Source organism: Protopterus annectens, chromosome 9.part0, assembly GCF_019279795.1.
Source record: "Protopterus annectens isolate FY-2018-M chromosome 9.part0, PAN1.0, whole genome shotgun sequence".
Lineage (NCBI taxonomy): Eukaryota > Metazoa > Chordata > Ceratodontiformes > Protopteridae > Protopterus > Protopterus annectens.
Window position 1 is genome coordinate 877,039,331 of NC_056743.1, and position 15,622 is coordinate 877,054,952.

Consider the following 15,622-nt stretch of genomic DNA (forward strand, 5'->3'; position numbering starts at 1 on the left):
GTGAGTACAACTGTAGTAAAGTAATTCCATGCAAATTATCTTCTCAGAGCTAGGAAGCAGGCTGTGAAGTCATAAACTCTTTGTGCTTCAGTAACAATGGCAGGGTAATACAACTTCTTTGTTTTTGAATACCACTGGTTTCTTACTTATTAGACTTGATCAGTGGGGTCAGCACTCTCTACGGCTCCATTCTTTCTCAGGCCATCATACCTGGGGTGCACCCCAATACTGCCCTTCATCAGGTAAGCCCTCTCATTCCAGACAGGAAAGCCTTGTAGCTACTGAGCTATGCACTGCCCCAGGAGTGAACAAAGTGGCAAAAGCACATACCATCAAACTGTGTCCGTCTGGCTGGCCAGTAGTTGAGTGGTTGTGCCTCAACTGCAGAGACATTCTGAAGGCATGCAATGGGGCAACGCAAGGGAGACATTCTGCCTTTGCATCTAAGTTCCTCCGTACCTGACCTCACCAGGCTTCAGGGCATTGAATAATAAGTAGCTGCAGGAATAACCACAAACAGAAATCAAAGACCTAAGGTACTCACCCCCAATATAAAGTGTGTTACATCTGATTAAAGCAATGATAACAGAACTCATGGAAAAAAAAGAGTGCAAGAAGTTAACCATTTTAAAGGGAGGGACCCTTTAAGAACATCTCATGTTACTGACAGTTCTAATACACACATGTACAAGTACAGATTCTCTTCTACGCATTTAAGAAAAATGGAGCAACTATCAACAAAGCGTGCATATTTTTTGCAAAGTACTTTGTACATATTAAAGTGGAATGTACTGCATATTTTTTTCTTGCACTGAACTTTTCTTTCGTTTTTCATGTTTTTTTCCCCAATCTTATTTCTTGTTCATCAGAATAGCAGCTTCTTATAAAGCTTTTGAAAACCACCAGGACTTTGCTTCTGCTCTTATTTATTTTAACCTTTGCTCTCCATGCCTCTCTTTGTCTCTTTCTGAACTTAAGTAGCCATGCAACACCTCCAGCATGTCTTTCCATAGCCAAATTCCATCCAGACTTAACTATAACTGCTTCCTAAAATATCTTGCAGTCTTGCAATCTCACTTTTTATACATTAAATTATCAGTTGCAGAAATGAATCAGTGACACAGTTCAGTTTTGTGATGGCACTGCCTTCATATCCCACTTCTAATCACATCTTAGTTGTTTCTTTCCAACTTTTAATAACACTGTAGTAAAGTGTTACAATACTGGCACAAACCCACATGTATTCCAGTCCAAGCTTATTCTCTAGGACATGCTACCTTTGTAAATTAGATGTATGTGCCCTTATTGTTTGGGACTATGTTTTCTGGTAAACAAATAAATAACATACTTTCAATGGTAAGATGTCCAAAAGCAAAATGCTCTGCCCTTTTACTAATCAACCCTTAGTTAAGTGAGAGACAAGTGCCCTGTACCAGAAGACTGGACTGGAGAATCATCATGAAGAGGGAGTTTTGGTTACAAAGCAAATACACAGCTGTGTTGCCTTACCACTGTCTTTCTTGATTCTATAACCAGTGTCTGCTTGTAGCTTCTCAGCTATGAAAAGGCTTGCTGTCTTAACCTGATGGAATGACATATTTAGGAGACTCTTTTTCTGGCTATCATATTTTTCAATTTGAAGCTATTTTACTAGCTAGTACTAATCAGCATTTTATGTTTTTTGTTTGTTTGTCTTTATGGGGTGATGCATTTGCCTTTCTTTCCAGAAATCAGGTTTTCAGTGAGTTACCATGCTGTCCCTATATTTTTGCAACATTGACAAATACTTACTTGAGGAATTTCCAGAAACTTTTTTTCTCCTGTTGTGTGACTACTGGAGAGGATTGTGATTCACTTCTGCTTACTAGGGCATTTCATGCAACTTTATAGTTATAGTCCTGCTGTGAAAATGTTGGGGTGAGCAGTTAATTCCCTTTTCATAATTTATGCAACCTGTGTATCTCTGTACACCTGCACTTAGATAATTGCTTTGGTGGGAAAATAAACCAGAAATATCATCCTGGCATTGTTGCAGTTTTGCCCTTTACCTCCCTCCCCAAATTTGTGCAAGACAAAAATAACTTCATGTACAGGTTAGAAATGATGATGTCTGGCAATGGTGAATGTTTCCCTTCCTTTCCAGTGTTCCTGTCTGCTTCATACCCAGTAGTAAGTGCTGTTTGATGGGGAGAGTCCCCTAATCCCACTTCAAAGGCAGAAGTTATATTGTGGGACGTATCCCCTTCTCCTTCTTTAACACCATGGTCAAGGTTCACTTTTAACTTCAATTCCATCATTATGTGCAGTAAATTAACCACTGATCAAATGGATCACCCCATAATGTCCAGCTAAATGGCAGTAATATGAATCTGCACAGTTTCACTTGTTGATTAGCTTATTTTATACTTATCCCTATATATAATACACACCTGATATCTGCTATGGCTCCCTATCAGAGGTGCAAGACACTACACTGTGGAGCCTGCCACATCACACATTAAACTGCAGTTCTAACAAAAGAAAACAAACTCCAATCCTTGTTGGTAAACTTTTAAGAAATGTCTGCAGGCCCCCTACACCAGGTCTACTGCTTTGGTATACTAACTCCAAGATGGCTGTATCTCAGAAGATAAGTAGTACTCAGGCATGCTGCAATCTCAGGACTATTCCACATCTCCCCTGTTCATGATTAATTCCTGCTGTTCTAAACATCATTGCTGTAGTCATAGGACTTTCCAAGAGCACCAGGTACATATGGCGAATACACCTCATGTCCATTCTGAAAAGATCCCTAGCAGTACTATCAAAGCATAGCAGAAAGAAATACATGCAGGACTAATGCTTTATCCTACTCTCTCTCAAACACAGACACATACACACACACACACACACACACACACACACACACACACACACACACACACACACACACACACACACACACAAAAATGCTGCATCAGGAAGATGGGAGCAATATAGAAATGCTTTGGAGTTTATAAGGGTCTGTGCACATTAGCTTACCTGTTAGACATCAGGGTATAAGTCTACATCAACATTTGACTGTAGCAGCATTCCGTGTTGTACTTTATGTTTAGTATGCAAGGGTTTGGTGTATGTCACAAGAAGGATGAATTAGATGTTGAATGATATATGCAGGCTCGGTGTAGCTCACAGGTTTAGGGTTATATCAAAGGAAGTGTCATGCATGGGGTTTCAGTGCATTACAAAACTTCAACGGTAAAACAAAGAAGTGAAATACTTATAATGAGCAGCTTTTGAGGTTATTTGTATGTTGGATTTCAGCATTACAGTTCCTGAGTAAAAAATAATTACTACAGTATGAAAGTAATACGTACAGGAAAACTGTTGAGTCAGTACAATATAAAGCCGCAGACATAAGTTTGAATCCAGTTAGTCCAGTCAGTCCCTATCTGTACATAATGTGACTCTTTAAGGCATTTAAGTCTGTTTAACTACTCTGAAGCAGTGAACTCCAACAGTGGACATAACTAATTAAGGAGACACATCACTTGTCTTACCGTTTTCCAGAACAGTAGTCAGTATTTATATATTCTGTACTATTATTATAAATGTTATACTAATAGCAGCTTGTAACTATTAGTTACAAATATCCTCGCTGTAATTTGCAGTGCCTGTATAATGAAATCTGAAGTACGAGTCAGTAGTTATTTTAACAGTAATAATTTACAAAAGAGTGTTATTCAGGGTTAAAAAATAAATTGGGTAATACAGGGCTAGGGATTTTTGTGGGGGAAATGTTAAACAGGGTAAAGCAGACATAATTCTGTTATTCATAGAATGTTCTGGAGAGTTATTCATTAGAAAGTAGTCTAACACAGAGGACTGGTGAGATTACAGCAGGAGAACAGCAATAACATTCGACAATATAAACGATTAAAACACAAGGCTGCCCAAGCTTCTGAAAGACACTGACTGTAAAGTGTACATGGCAGATGTTTTATAATGTTAGGCTAGATAGATTTTCTCACAACTTTCAGGGCTGTGCAATATAACCATGGTATTAAAGGACAGGACTAAGGGAACCTAAAGCCACAGTGAAATTTCTAGTACACATTTATGCAGCCATTTATTCTAAAATAACATTTCATACTTATCAGCTATGATACAGAATTAGAATTGCCTAAACATAGTAAGGTCTTGCTGAATTTAATTCTGGTGGCTGCCAAAAAAGCAGCTAACAGAAAATGGAAATCAAAGTCTAAACAACTGTACTAGAAATGGTGAATACAGTAACAGAAATAAAACAATTGGAAATGGAATGTTTTGAAAAGGGTAGGAGCAAATTACATAGACAAAAATGGGAAGTGTGGGAACTGTATATGCAGAACAATGTTTTGGAGAAGGAATCAGGTTTAAAGGAAGGCAGGACTTCAATGATCTTTGTAATATTTAACTGACAATGACTGGCTAGATTACAAGTGATGTATAATGTGCACAACTGAAAATATGTCACTATGGTTTGTTTTCATTTATATAAATATGTGATTGCCTAAGTTATAAGTGATAATTTAATAAGGATGTTTCTTGTTTCTTTTTTAAATCATACTTATCACATCTGGAGTTTCTTTGGTGTGATTCACTGCATTCTATAGGATTATTTATTTTCTAAAACTCTAAGAAAAGCATTTTTTAATCCCCACCAAGATTATGGGGACATACTGTACCTTCTCATTAAGCTATTAACTTGCTGCTGTCTCCTGCTTTAGTGCGAACAGCTTGGCTTGTTCTTCAGCTTCACGACCACACTGGATGTCACTTCTAGGGAGGCAGAGAGTAAAAAGATGCATTACACTGCGTCTTCACTCATTGAATTGCTGTTGTGGTTAATCACATTCAGAATGGGGGCGTCACAAAAGTTTTGGTCCATTTATTCTTTCAACATTACCAACCAAGTATCCTTAAAATGCGTTTAAGTCACAGTTCGTGGCAATTTGAACAGACTCTTAACAAAAATGGTCACAATAAATTCTCATTTTTATGTCAGATTTTAAAGGTAGATGTTAGCTAATCACCATTAAATGTACCTGCTCTAGTCATACTGAGAGTCTAAACATGCAGTAAGAAGCATTAAATCAGAAAAATATATACACCTCAAAAAGATATACACCTCCTGCAACATCACCTCTCTTAACAGGAGGCACTACCATCCTTTTGCTTAGTATTTTATATTGACAAAATAAGTGAACTATACCACAAGGCCCACAAGAAGGGGAAAGAAGCTGTTTTTGCACAATGTGCTCTTTTGCACAGTTATATATATTTACTGATATTGGTATTTATATTATTGTCTTATTTGTTGTCTTATATTATTTGTTCTTGTTAATTGTAATTTTTTATATGTTGCTGGAGAACGTGATGAATAAGAATTTCATTGTACTTTGTGACGCTGACATCATACCTCTCGACCTGTTAGAGCAATAAATCTGGACAAAGGCACAAATAAGGGGCGGGGGGACAAAGGCCTAAAATAGGGACACTTTAAATATTGCTCTTACAACTTAGAAAGTGGATAGAACAACAGGTTATGCATTAGCATGAATTGTCTGAAAGATATGAAGTGTGAAACTCAAATGTGTGCCATTATTTCATGATTTGCTAGTGATTTGCCAGAAAATCACAACTTTATGAGAAACAGACCAAATATATGAGTCAAAAATCTGGATATTCAGAAAAAATCTGTACAGCTGAGAGGGATGTACACTGTCTCTAGTACATATGACAATAAAGTTGAATTTAATTGTCATACACACAACCTACTTACAGTAACTAAATCTAATAAAATGTAGGGGGAATGCAAAGTCATTCCATGGTAAAGTAAACAAATCAGCAAAGAAAGAGACTACAAGCCAAGGATACAGAAAGTAAAGGAGAGTCTATAGCATCCAGATTAAAACTGATTATAAATGCATCACACATTAAATAACTGTTTGCAAATGCTAAGTAAAAAAAATAGAGTGGAGTGGAACATAAAGATAAGATATATTAATAACGGACACCAACAGCTCCAAAAATCACGGCACATGAAAATAGATCAGTGGTGGGCAATCCAACAGATGAACAAAAATTCAGAACAGCTGGCAGAAACTTGCTGAGCACAGAAGTAGGTAATTTTAGAAATAAAGTAGTCATTACAACAAGAAAGGTGACTTAATTCAGTAACTCCTTTCTGTAGAGCAAATAGGAGATAATTCTCCATATAGCACATGCACTGCATGCAAAAGCTATGTGTCTGGAGTTAATTCAGTATTTAGGAATTTTCAGGGTGTGATTCTACCTGTTCTATCTGCTTGCTATCAAAAGAAGCCCACAGGACAAACTGTCCCTTTTTCAGTAGTTATTCAAGAGCACTGTCTGGTTCAGTAACTTGCTCAGAGTCACAACAATCAACTTGAAGGAATCAAACCTTGTACCCTTGACTACAGGAAGCAGCTCATTAAAAACTCGCAACCTTAATCCTCTGAGCTAATTGTCAGCTTGCACCAGTGTTTAGGAGGCTGGAGTGGTGAGCTCTTGATGAAAACACAGGGGAAAGAGAGTACTTTTTAAAGATGAACTGACAGCTGTTGTGCAAATATAAAATGGTTACCCCTATTCCATTTTGTTTTAAGTTTCATTTTATAACACAGTATAATGAAAAGCTAAAATTTCCAGCACAAATGTTCAGCTATAATTGCACTGTATTATCACAAAATCTTTGAAATCTGAGTTTACACGAATGTATAACCAGATGTATTAAGTTTAGATAACAATGGAATGACAATGGAATGTCGGAGTTTAGCTAAACCATAATATTTCCCAAGTATAGGAGCCTAATAATTTAATAAATAACTAGGAGTAATTTTCCATTCTTCCTGCATGATTAGAAGATTAAAAGGTTAATGCTGTTTTTCCTAATTAAATGTACAAGAAATTACTTGTATTTTCCAAAACAAAATTATAAAAAAGAGCTTTACTGGAGTCCAATCACCAGTCAGATCTGCAGCCCACTGGTCACCTAATAGAAGAAAAGTTTTGTCTAGCCAAGCATTCCAGTAAAGTAACTGCTTGAACATACATTGAGGTAAAAGGCTTACAGTATCCTGCTAGAGTCCAGTTTCTGCTACATAGCTATGAGTTTATGTTGTCTGACAGTAAAAATATACAAAACACATTGTTTTCTTTTTAATACAGTTCAAAGTATGTTATTAGTACAGTCAGTTCTATCAAGGATACAAGGCCTAACAGTATGTGCTACATGGACTGCCTCAAAGCCCTATCGCTACATTTGGTCTCTTAGCATACATGGTATTCTCTGACCCATTACTAATGAACTTCCTTCACATCCACAAGTCAAATGGCATCAGAAATACTTGATCCAGGGACCTAAACCTCTTCTGTAACATTAACAGCATGACTTGGAGGGACAGGTATATCTAGCTGGGGATGCAACTGCTGTTGAACAGACTCCCTCTCCACTTAAAACAAAACTCATCTCTGACCACATTCTGGTATAACTTGGATCAATGGATGGTAAAAGGAAATTTACCCCAGAACTCCCTACTATACTACTAATGGACAGAGTCAGCTCCTAAACGCTTTATCCCAATGTACGAGTCCCCTCTAAATATCTACGTTTTGATCTAGTAATTATCTCTAGCGTAACAAAAAATTAAACCTTGGTACCTCAAACTCCCAATACCTTTAACTCTTTCTTCACTGAGACTACAATCTCTAGCTAGGCAACTTATCTCTGAAAACTCCAGCCTTCCCATCAGCTTACCACACTCTTCCTCTAACTTCAAACTACAACCCATCTCTACTTCTCTCATCTATAAATTTGTTCATAAACTTAAGCCATGTACTCCATCTGCTGACAAACTTCCTTCCCAATATCTCCAAAAAGCAGCCAAAGTAATTGCCTACCCCATATCTATACTTATAAATAGGTCAATCCAAGAAGGAACCATCCCAGATATTTGGAAAATCTCCCATATTATCCCCTTACATAAAGGTGGGAACTCTAATGATTACTCTAACTATCGGTCAATTGCTCTCTTATCACCCTTAGCAAAAATTATGGAGAAATGCATTCACCAACAACTTTTACATCATCTCTCTCTACATAACTTAATAGCAAGCTGCCAACATGGCTTTAGGCCATCACATAGTACCACTTCTGCCCTCCTATCCTTTACAGATACCATCAATAGAAACCGCAACAAAAACATACTCTCATCTGCACTCTTCATCGACCTCTCTAAAGCTTTCGACATGGTTAACCATACCCTCCTAATCAATATTCTTGAATCTCTTTCCTTTGATTCTCTGGCCATTAAATGGTTTAGATCATACCTCATCAATAGGCAACAGGCAGTTCTCTGGGAAAATCAAATTTCTTCCTTTTTACCTGTCACCACTGGGGTCCCTCAAGGCGCCATTCTTGGACCATTTCTTTTCTCTTTATTTATTAATGATCTCCATGTAGCAATTCCTCAAGCCACCTGTATTCAATATGCAGATGACTCCACACTAATATGCTCAGCAACCTCTCCAACTGAACTATATTCTCTTACTCAAAATGTTTTCAACACTGTAGAAACATGGTTTACCAAACGTTGCCTCCTTCTTAATGCCAAAAAACCAAAACTCCTTCTCTTTACACCCAGTACTAGGTCCACCCCCTTAGACTTCTCAATCTCTTCAAATAATGGCACTGTCATTTTCCCTGACTCTACCACCAAACTTTTAGGAATAACCATTGACAATAATCTCTCATTTGATCACCATGTAAACAACACCATTAAAATAGTCAACAGAAAAATAGGATCCTTATATAGAATAAAACCTTTTTTAGCCTCAACAGCCAGAGCCAAGATCACTCACTCCCATCTAATCTCAACCCTTCTGTATGCCTCACCTATATTTACCAACCTTAAGAAAACTAACCTCAACAAATTAGCAACTTCCAACAATAATATTGCCAGATTCGCTACTGGCAATCCCTTCAGAACTCACCACTGCTCTAATCTTAGGCAAATTGACTGGCTGGAATTCCAAAACCATCTGATAATCCCCCAACTCACAATTGCCCACAAAATATTTCACCAACCCAATAATACCCCTATACTCTCAAAACTCTTAATCCCATATAATAATCTGAACTCCTTATGTTCTTCTAGCAAACTCCTTGCTAGCGTAACAAAGACTAATAATACAGCTGGTAACTCTCTGTTTACTAACACAGCAGGAAAAAACTGAAACCTGTTACCCAATGAACTAACACTAATTACATCCTTGCCACTCTTTAAACAAAAACTTAAAAAACACCTCCAAATGCACTGGATATGCCCTTGTAGTAACCCTGACTAACAACCATCTTCACCACTGTTTCTTCCTCTTCTAACCAAACTTCCAAACATTTAAATACTTAGTCTTGTAATTACGACTGACACTATTTTAACTCTAATCAACTTATTGCTTAAATCCTTCAACCTGATGTGAACTATTGTACATAACACTTACTGTATTATATCTGTTTTAGCTTTATTAAGCAATATTATGTTCACTGTTACTTTTCTTAAGTGCTTTGATCTCTGAAATGTAATAACTACCTGTTTTATTTGGTTTACTAATCCTATATTTACCATGTAACAATATCTTTTTTATACTTTTGTATATCTGTGTGGAGCTTTTCTCCCCGGGCCTCTACTGAAAATGGACATCTATTCAGCTAGACTAGCCCGGTCAACAAATGTAAAATAAAATAAAATAAATAAGAGCAAAACCTTATTAAACAAGCCCAGCAGGATCATGATACCACCCCCCCCCCCCCCCACACACACACATACAAGGAATGTTCATCCTGTGGAACACTTCAAGTAAAGCAGTTTGACTCTTCAGAAAAGAAAACTAAAGAAATTCTGCTCCATGACTCCTTGCAGACAGGTCTGGAAGACATAAGCCTTTTCATTACCATGGATGTAAATGTTCCTGTTTAACTTTCTACCCTTTTCACTAATTACCAAAGTTCTTCTAACAATCCAGAAGGTCTCTCTAAATATTGTAGTTGTGACCCATTTTTAGCCAAGGCAACACAAGATGGAGGGGAGTGATACACTCCAACCTGGTAGCGCTTCAGCTAACTGCCAGGATGATATAATTTTGATACCTTTTGAGCACCTTTTTTCCTCAGGATGTGTAGCAGCTACTTGAGGATGTAAATCATATCTGGGTAAGTGGAAAAAGATTTCCTAGTTGGCGCCATTCTTTGAGCCAAGATTCTTGGCAAGCCTGGATGCCTCTGGTTCTTCATTTATGTGAGTTATGGTCCTCTGGCTTGTCATACTCTTCTATCAAAGTACATCTGTCAGCCATTTTAGCTTATCGGCCCACAGAGCCTCCTTTAAACAATGCTGAATTAAAACAATTCTTGAAAGGTGATTTGCACATCCATCCACCTACAAAAAAGGTGACTCCTCCTTGGGATCTAAATTTTGATCTTGAAAAGCTTACTCAGTTTCCATTTGAACCAGCTCGTCAGGCTGATTTGAGTTTCTTAACATGGCTGAATGTTTTACTCATTGCTCTGACATCTGCTAGGGTTCTGTCTGTCTCATCTTTACCTTATTTTTCACAAGGACCTGGCTTTTTTGAGAACAAATCTTACCTTTATGCATAAAGTAGTTTTAGAGTTTTCTTTTCTGAACCTAGAAATGAGGGGAAAAGGATTCTTCACTCTCGGGATGTATACAGGCAGCTCAGATACTTCCTAGACAAAACTAAACCTTTCAGGAAAGGAGACCATCTATTTCTGTCCTCTGAAGGTAAGACGAAAGGGCAACCATTGTCAGAGTTAACTCTTTACAGTTGTCTTGTGTTATTACTTTTGTTCAAGCCACTTCCAGACAGAGTTACCACTCATTCCGCAATGGCATTGCCTTCTTTCTGTTGCTTTCTAGAAAGGGGTGGACCCTAGCAACTTGTTCCTCAGTACTTTATAAAGCATTCCAGATTGAACTATTCTTCATGTTCTCATGGGTATACTAGGTGTTGACCTTCTTCTGTTTTACTATACCTATCTAAGCTATGGTAATCTAGATGCATAGTTTAGGTTACTGTAACACTGATCACTTTGAACATAGTAGAGATATGCAAGTAAATTTATCATAACAGTAGCTGTTGTAATGCTTTAACATTGCAGTAACCTCGCCTCCTTCCAACACTCTTATCTTGTTGTTCTTCCTGATATGCTGCCAGGGTGTTTCCTTTCACCATTCTGTACATAGTTATAAAGACATCTTTCTTTGTTTCCTAACACATGTGTTCAGGGTTTTTGCCTTCTTCCTGGGCAAAAGAATGCTCTGTAGCTTTGATGCTCCTCCTGCCTTTTAAAAGAGTGACCCATGTTCCCCTGGCGGAAGGAACTCCTGGAAAGCACCCAAACCTCTTGGAAGTTGGCCAGTGAAAATGGGGTGAATCCACATAGTTTAGGCTACTGCAACAGTTATGCATTAGAACATCTACATTTACAGTACGTTTCTTTATCCAACTGTACTTTACTGAAAATGTAGACAACAAAAAGGTGATTGTTTTAAGGTAAGACAAAAAAGGGAGATGAAGTAGTTAGAGAAAAAAATGCAAGACAGAAAAAAGTACAAGGTGCAAATATCACTTCATTATAAAATAAATGTAAAGCAATACATATAGGGGACAGCTATGAAAAGGGGTGGTTTCAGATGGCAGCAAGTTAAAGGTAGCAATTTGAATTGAAAAAGAGTTAGACATAAGAAAATTAAGTTAATGAAACCAAAAGAAAAATAAAGGGAATGGATAATTTAAACATAGCTTCTGTTAAAGTGAACAGAATAATGTGTGATGTGAGATGTTTGATGGTATATCAACCGTGAAAGAAGACTGATGTTGATGTTATTTGTTATTTGTTTACTGGACACTACATGTTTAAACTATGAGGAAAAAAGGGCTACTGGAAGTGTTATGAGGAAGTACAGTTGTGTAAGTTGAACTTACAATAACAGTAAATGTTCAAATGATCACTGCTGCAGTAGCCTTAACTATATGGGTTATATGGGGCTATATTACATTGTCGACCAATTAGGTTGTCGAACGCCTAAACGTCGACAACTTAAAATTGTGAACAGCATTTTCCACACAGGGAAAGAAAGCCATTGGCCAAAGTAAAAAAAAAAAAAAAGTAAACAGATATCGGGGGGGGGGGGGGGAGCTATGCACCCCACACCCCCCTAACTAAATATACCAACTCAGAGATTGCTCTACTTTGTACACAGGGCAAAATCCCCGTAATGGCCAAATGACTTGTTTCCCTGTGTGGAAACAAGAAGTTATGTACTCACCATAACGTTCGATGTATGTAGTCCATCTCACCTTACATTCTTACCCGTGGGTTGACTCGGCCATACTCTAGCTCGAAGTCTTCAATTGGCTCGTGGCTAAGAGGTATCCCATCATGCAACAGGTCTATTCCCCAGATCTTGTTTGCTGCAAGCTCACACACATACACACTGAGAAGAAGAACAACCCCAACAGAAAGGACTACTGACACCTACAGAAAATACCTCCAGGTCCTCCAGGAGGGGGAAGGAGGGAGGGTTAGTAAGAATGTAAGGCGAGATGGACTACATACATCGAACGTTATGGTGAGTTCATAACTTCTTGATGTTATGAAGTCCAATCTCGCCTTCATTCTTACCCGTGGGACAGCATCCCTAGCACCTTGATCTTGGGTGGCTTAGTGAAAAATACTTTTGAGCACAGTGGAACCAAAGGAAGATCTGCCTCTAGAGACCAGATCTAATTCGTAGTGACTAATAAAGGCATGAGGCGAAGCCCATGTTGCTGCAGCACAAATATCATCCATAGACATCCTAGCCTGAAAAGCAGTTGAGGTAGCCACAGATCGTGTAGAATGAGCCTTCACTTTAAAGGGTAATTCTTTGCCATTGGAAGCATAAATAAATGAGATGCAATCGGAGATCCAGTGAGACAAGGTTACCTTAGAAACCAGAACCCCAAGTCTACTGTCTGAAAATGAGACAAACATTTGATCTGATTTCCTGAAATCTTTCGCCCTATGTAAATAGAAACGTAATTGTCTATGAACATCCAGCTGATGAAACTTAAATTCTGCCTTGTTGGAGAATTCAGGAAAACACAGGCAACTCAATGGATTGGTTGATATTGACAACAGAGGCAACCTTTGGATCAAAGGAAGGGTTGGTTCTTAAGGAGACCCTATCTTTGTGAAACACCAAATAAGGTGGTCTAATCGATGATGCTTGGAGTTCAGAGACCCGCCTAGCTGAAGTTATGGCTACCAAGAATACTGTCTTCCATGACAAGAATTTAATGTCACAAGTAGCTGCGGGCTCAAAGGGAGTTGAGGTGAGCTTCTGTAGTACAAAATTGAGGTCCCATGGCATCACTGGATCAAAGACTGGAGGTCGGAGTAACAATGTCCCTTTCATAAAAGCCCTACAAAGCCTATGAGCCATAAGGTTGGGCTCATTAGCAACCTGAAAAGTAGAAATTGCTGCCAATTGCACTTTAATGGTTGCTGCAGCTGACTCTTGACTAAACAGTTGAGAAATAAATTCCAATATTGCCGAAATAGGTGCTGTATAAGGATCAATATGTCTCTCACGGGCCCAAATAGAAAATCTCTTCCACTTACTGGAATAAATCTTCCTGGTAGAAGGCTTGTGGGAAGATGATAGAATATGGACCACTTCTAGGGAAAAATCATGAGGCCTGACTAAGGATGGAACTGGAGCAGCCAAGCTGTCAACCTGAGGGTCTGGATAGAGGGATGGAACTGTCCTGACATATGAGTCAGCAGATCTGGAACTGGGTCCAGAATCCAGGGCTTGACCATTAGATAGGGTTGAAGGAAGGGAAACCAAATCTGATGAGGCCAGTGTGGGGCAATGAGGATCATTTTGCTCCCCACAGACTGTGCTTTCTGAGTGACCTTTGATATCAGAGGTATCGGTGGAAAGACGTAGAGAAGACAGGAGGGCCAATCGTGAGCCAGAGCGTCCCTGGGTGCCTCCGCCTCCGGGGGGATAAGGGTGAAGTAGCTGCTGCATTTGTCATTGAGGGGGCCGGCAAATAGATCGCAGCAAGGCTGACCCCATCTGTGGAATATATCTTCTGCAACATAATTGTTCAGGGACTACTCGTGAGGCATTAGGATTGCTCTGCTCAGCCTGTCGGCAATCACGTTGGACTTCCCCGGTATATGCGTTGCAACTAGAAAGCATTGGGAAGATACCACCCATGCCAAACCCGAACTGCCTTTCTGCAAAGGGCGTATAATTTGGTTCCTCCCTGTTTGTTCAGGTACCACATCACCGACATGTTGTCTGAGTGGATTGCAATTGTCCCTAGAGAGAGAGAGCGCTCTGAAGTGCTTGCAACGCTAATAGCACTGCTCTCATCTCCAAGACATTGATATGCAAATGGGTCTCGTGATCCTGCCATGTGCCCTGGACAGTCCTGCCAAGATAATGCCCCTCCCACCCGATCTGGGAGGCATCCGTGGTCACTGTGGCAACTGGAGAAGATGGGGCAAAGGGCTTGCCCACGTTGAGATTGCTGGCCTGAAGCCACCAGCATACATCCCGTTTGCACGTGTCCGTAATCAGAATAAAATGGAAGCGTGGGAGATGCTGCAGTGACCACTGGGTGAAGAGCAGCCACTGAAGAACCCTCATGTGTAGTCTGGCAAGGGGAACTAGCATGATCGTGGCAGCCATGGTTCCTAATAACTTGAGGACCACTTTTGCCTTGACCTTCCTCAATGGTAGTAAGGTGTAGACCTGCTGTTGTAGAGACTGAATTCTCACTTCTGGTAAGAAGGCCCTCATGAGCACTATATCTAGTTAGGCGCAGATAAAAGTGACATGCTGCAAGGGCAACAAGGCAGATTTTTTCCAATTTAGAGTAATTCCTAACCGTTGGCACAGTGTAATGGTGGCATCCCTGGTTTGTAACAGTAGATGCCTGGTGGTGTCAGAAAGGAGCCAGTCATCCAGGTATGGAAACACTTGGAATCCCTGATGTCTCAAGTGAGCCGTTACCACTGCCATGCATTTGGTGAACACCCTGGGGGCTGTGGTGAGACCAAAGGGCAGAGCGCAAAACTGAAAATGACTGGCTCCCAGTCGGAATTGTAAATGACTTCTTGATGCCCTGTCCATCTTGATACGGTAGTAAGCACCTTTGAGGCTGATGGAGCACATCCACACATCTTTCCCTAACAGAGGGAGTATTGACTGTAAGGTGACCATGCAGAACTTGGACTTTTGTACATGAAGGTTCACTGGGCTGAAATCCAAGATGGGTCTCAGGTCCCCTGTTCTTTTCGGCACCAAAAAGAATCTGGAGTGAGTCCCTAATCCTACTTGGTCTGTGGGGACAGGCTGGATGGCTCTCTTTGAAAGCAGCTTTTTTATTTCTAAAGTTGCGGAATCCCTGTGACTGGGTGGAACATCTGGGATTCTCTGGGATGGCAGGGGAGGAGAAGACAAGGGGATATGATAACCTCTGGGAATTATCTTTAATA

The 15,622-nt window shown here is 39.5% G+C and overlaps 1 protein-coding gene across 2 annotated transcripts in view; it reads right to left on the minus strand.

The window, feature by feature from the left end:
- KIF5A (kinesin family member 5A) overlaps positions 1-15,622 on the minus strand; it is a 980,629-nt gene that overhangs the window by 800 nt on the left and 964,207 nt on the right. For both annotated transcript variants that reach the window (XM_044083607.1, XM_044083608.1), the window contains one exon: positions 4,707-4,800. In XM_044083607.1, coding sequence (XP_043939542.1) covers positions 4,722-4,800 — 79 coding nt within the window. In that variant the 3' untranslated portion in view covers positions 4,707-4,721. The remainder of the gene's footprint in view (positions 1-4,706; positions 4,801-15,622) is intronic.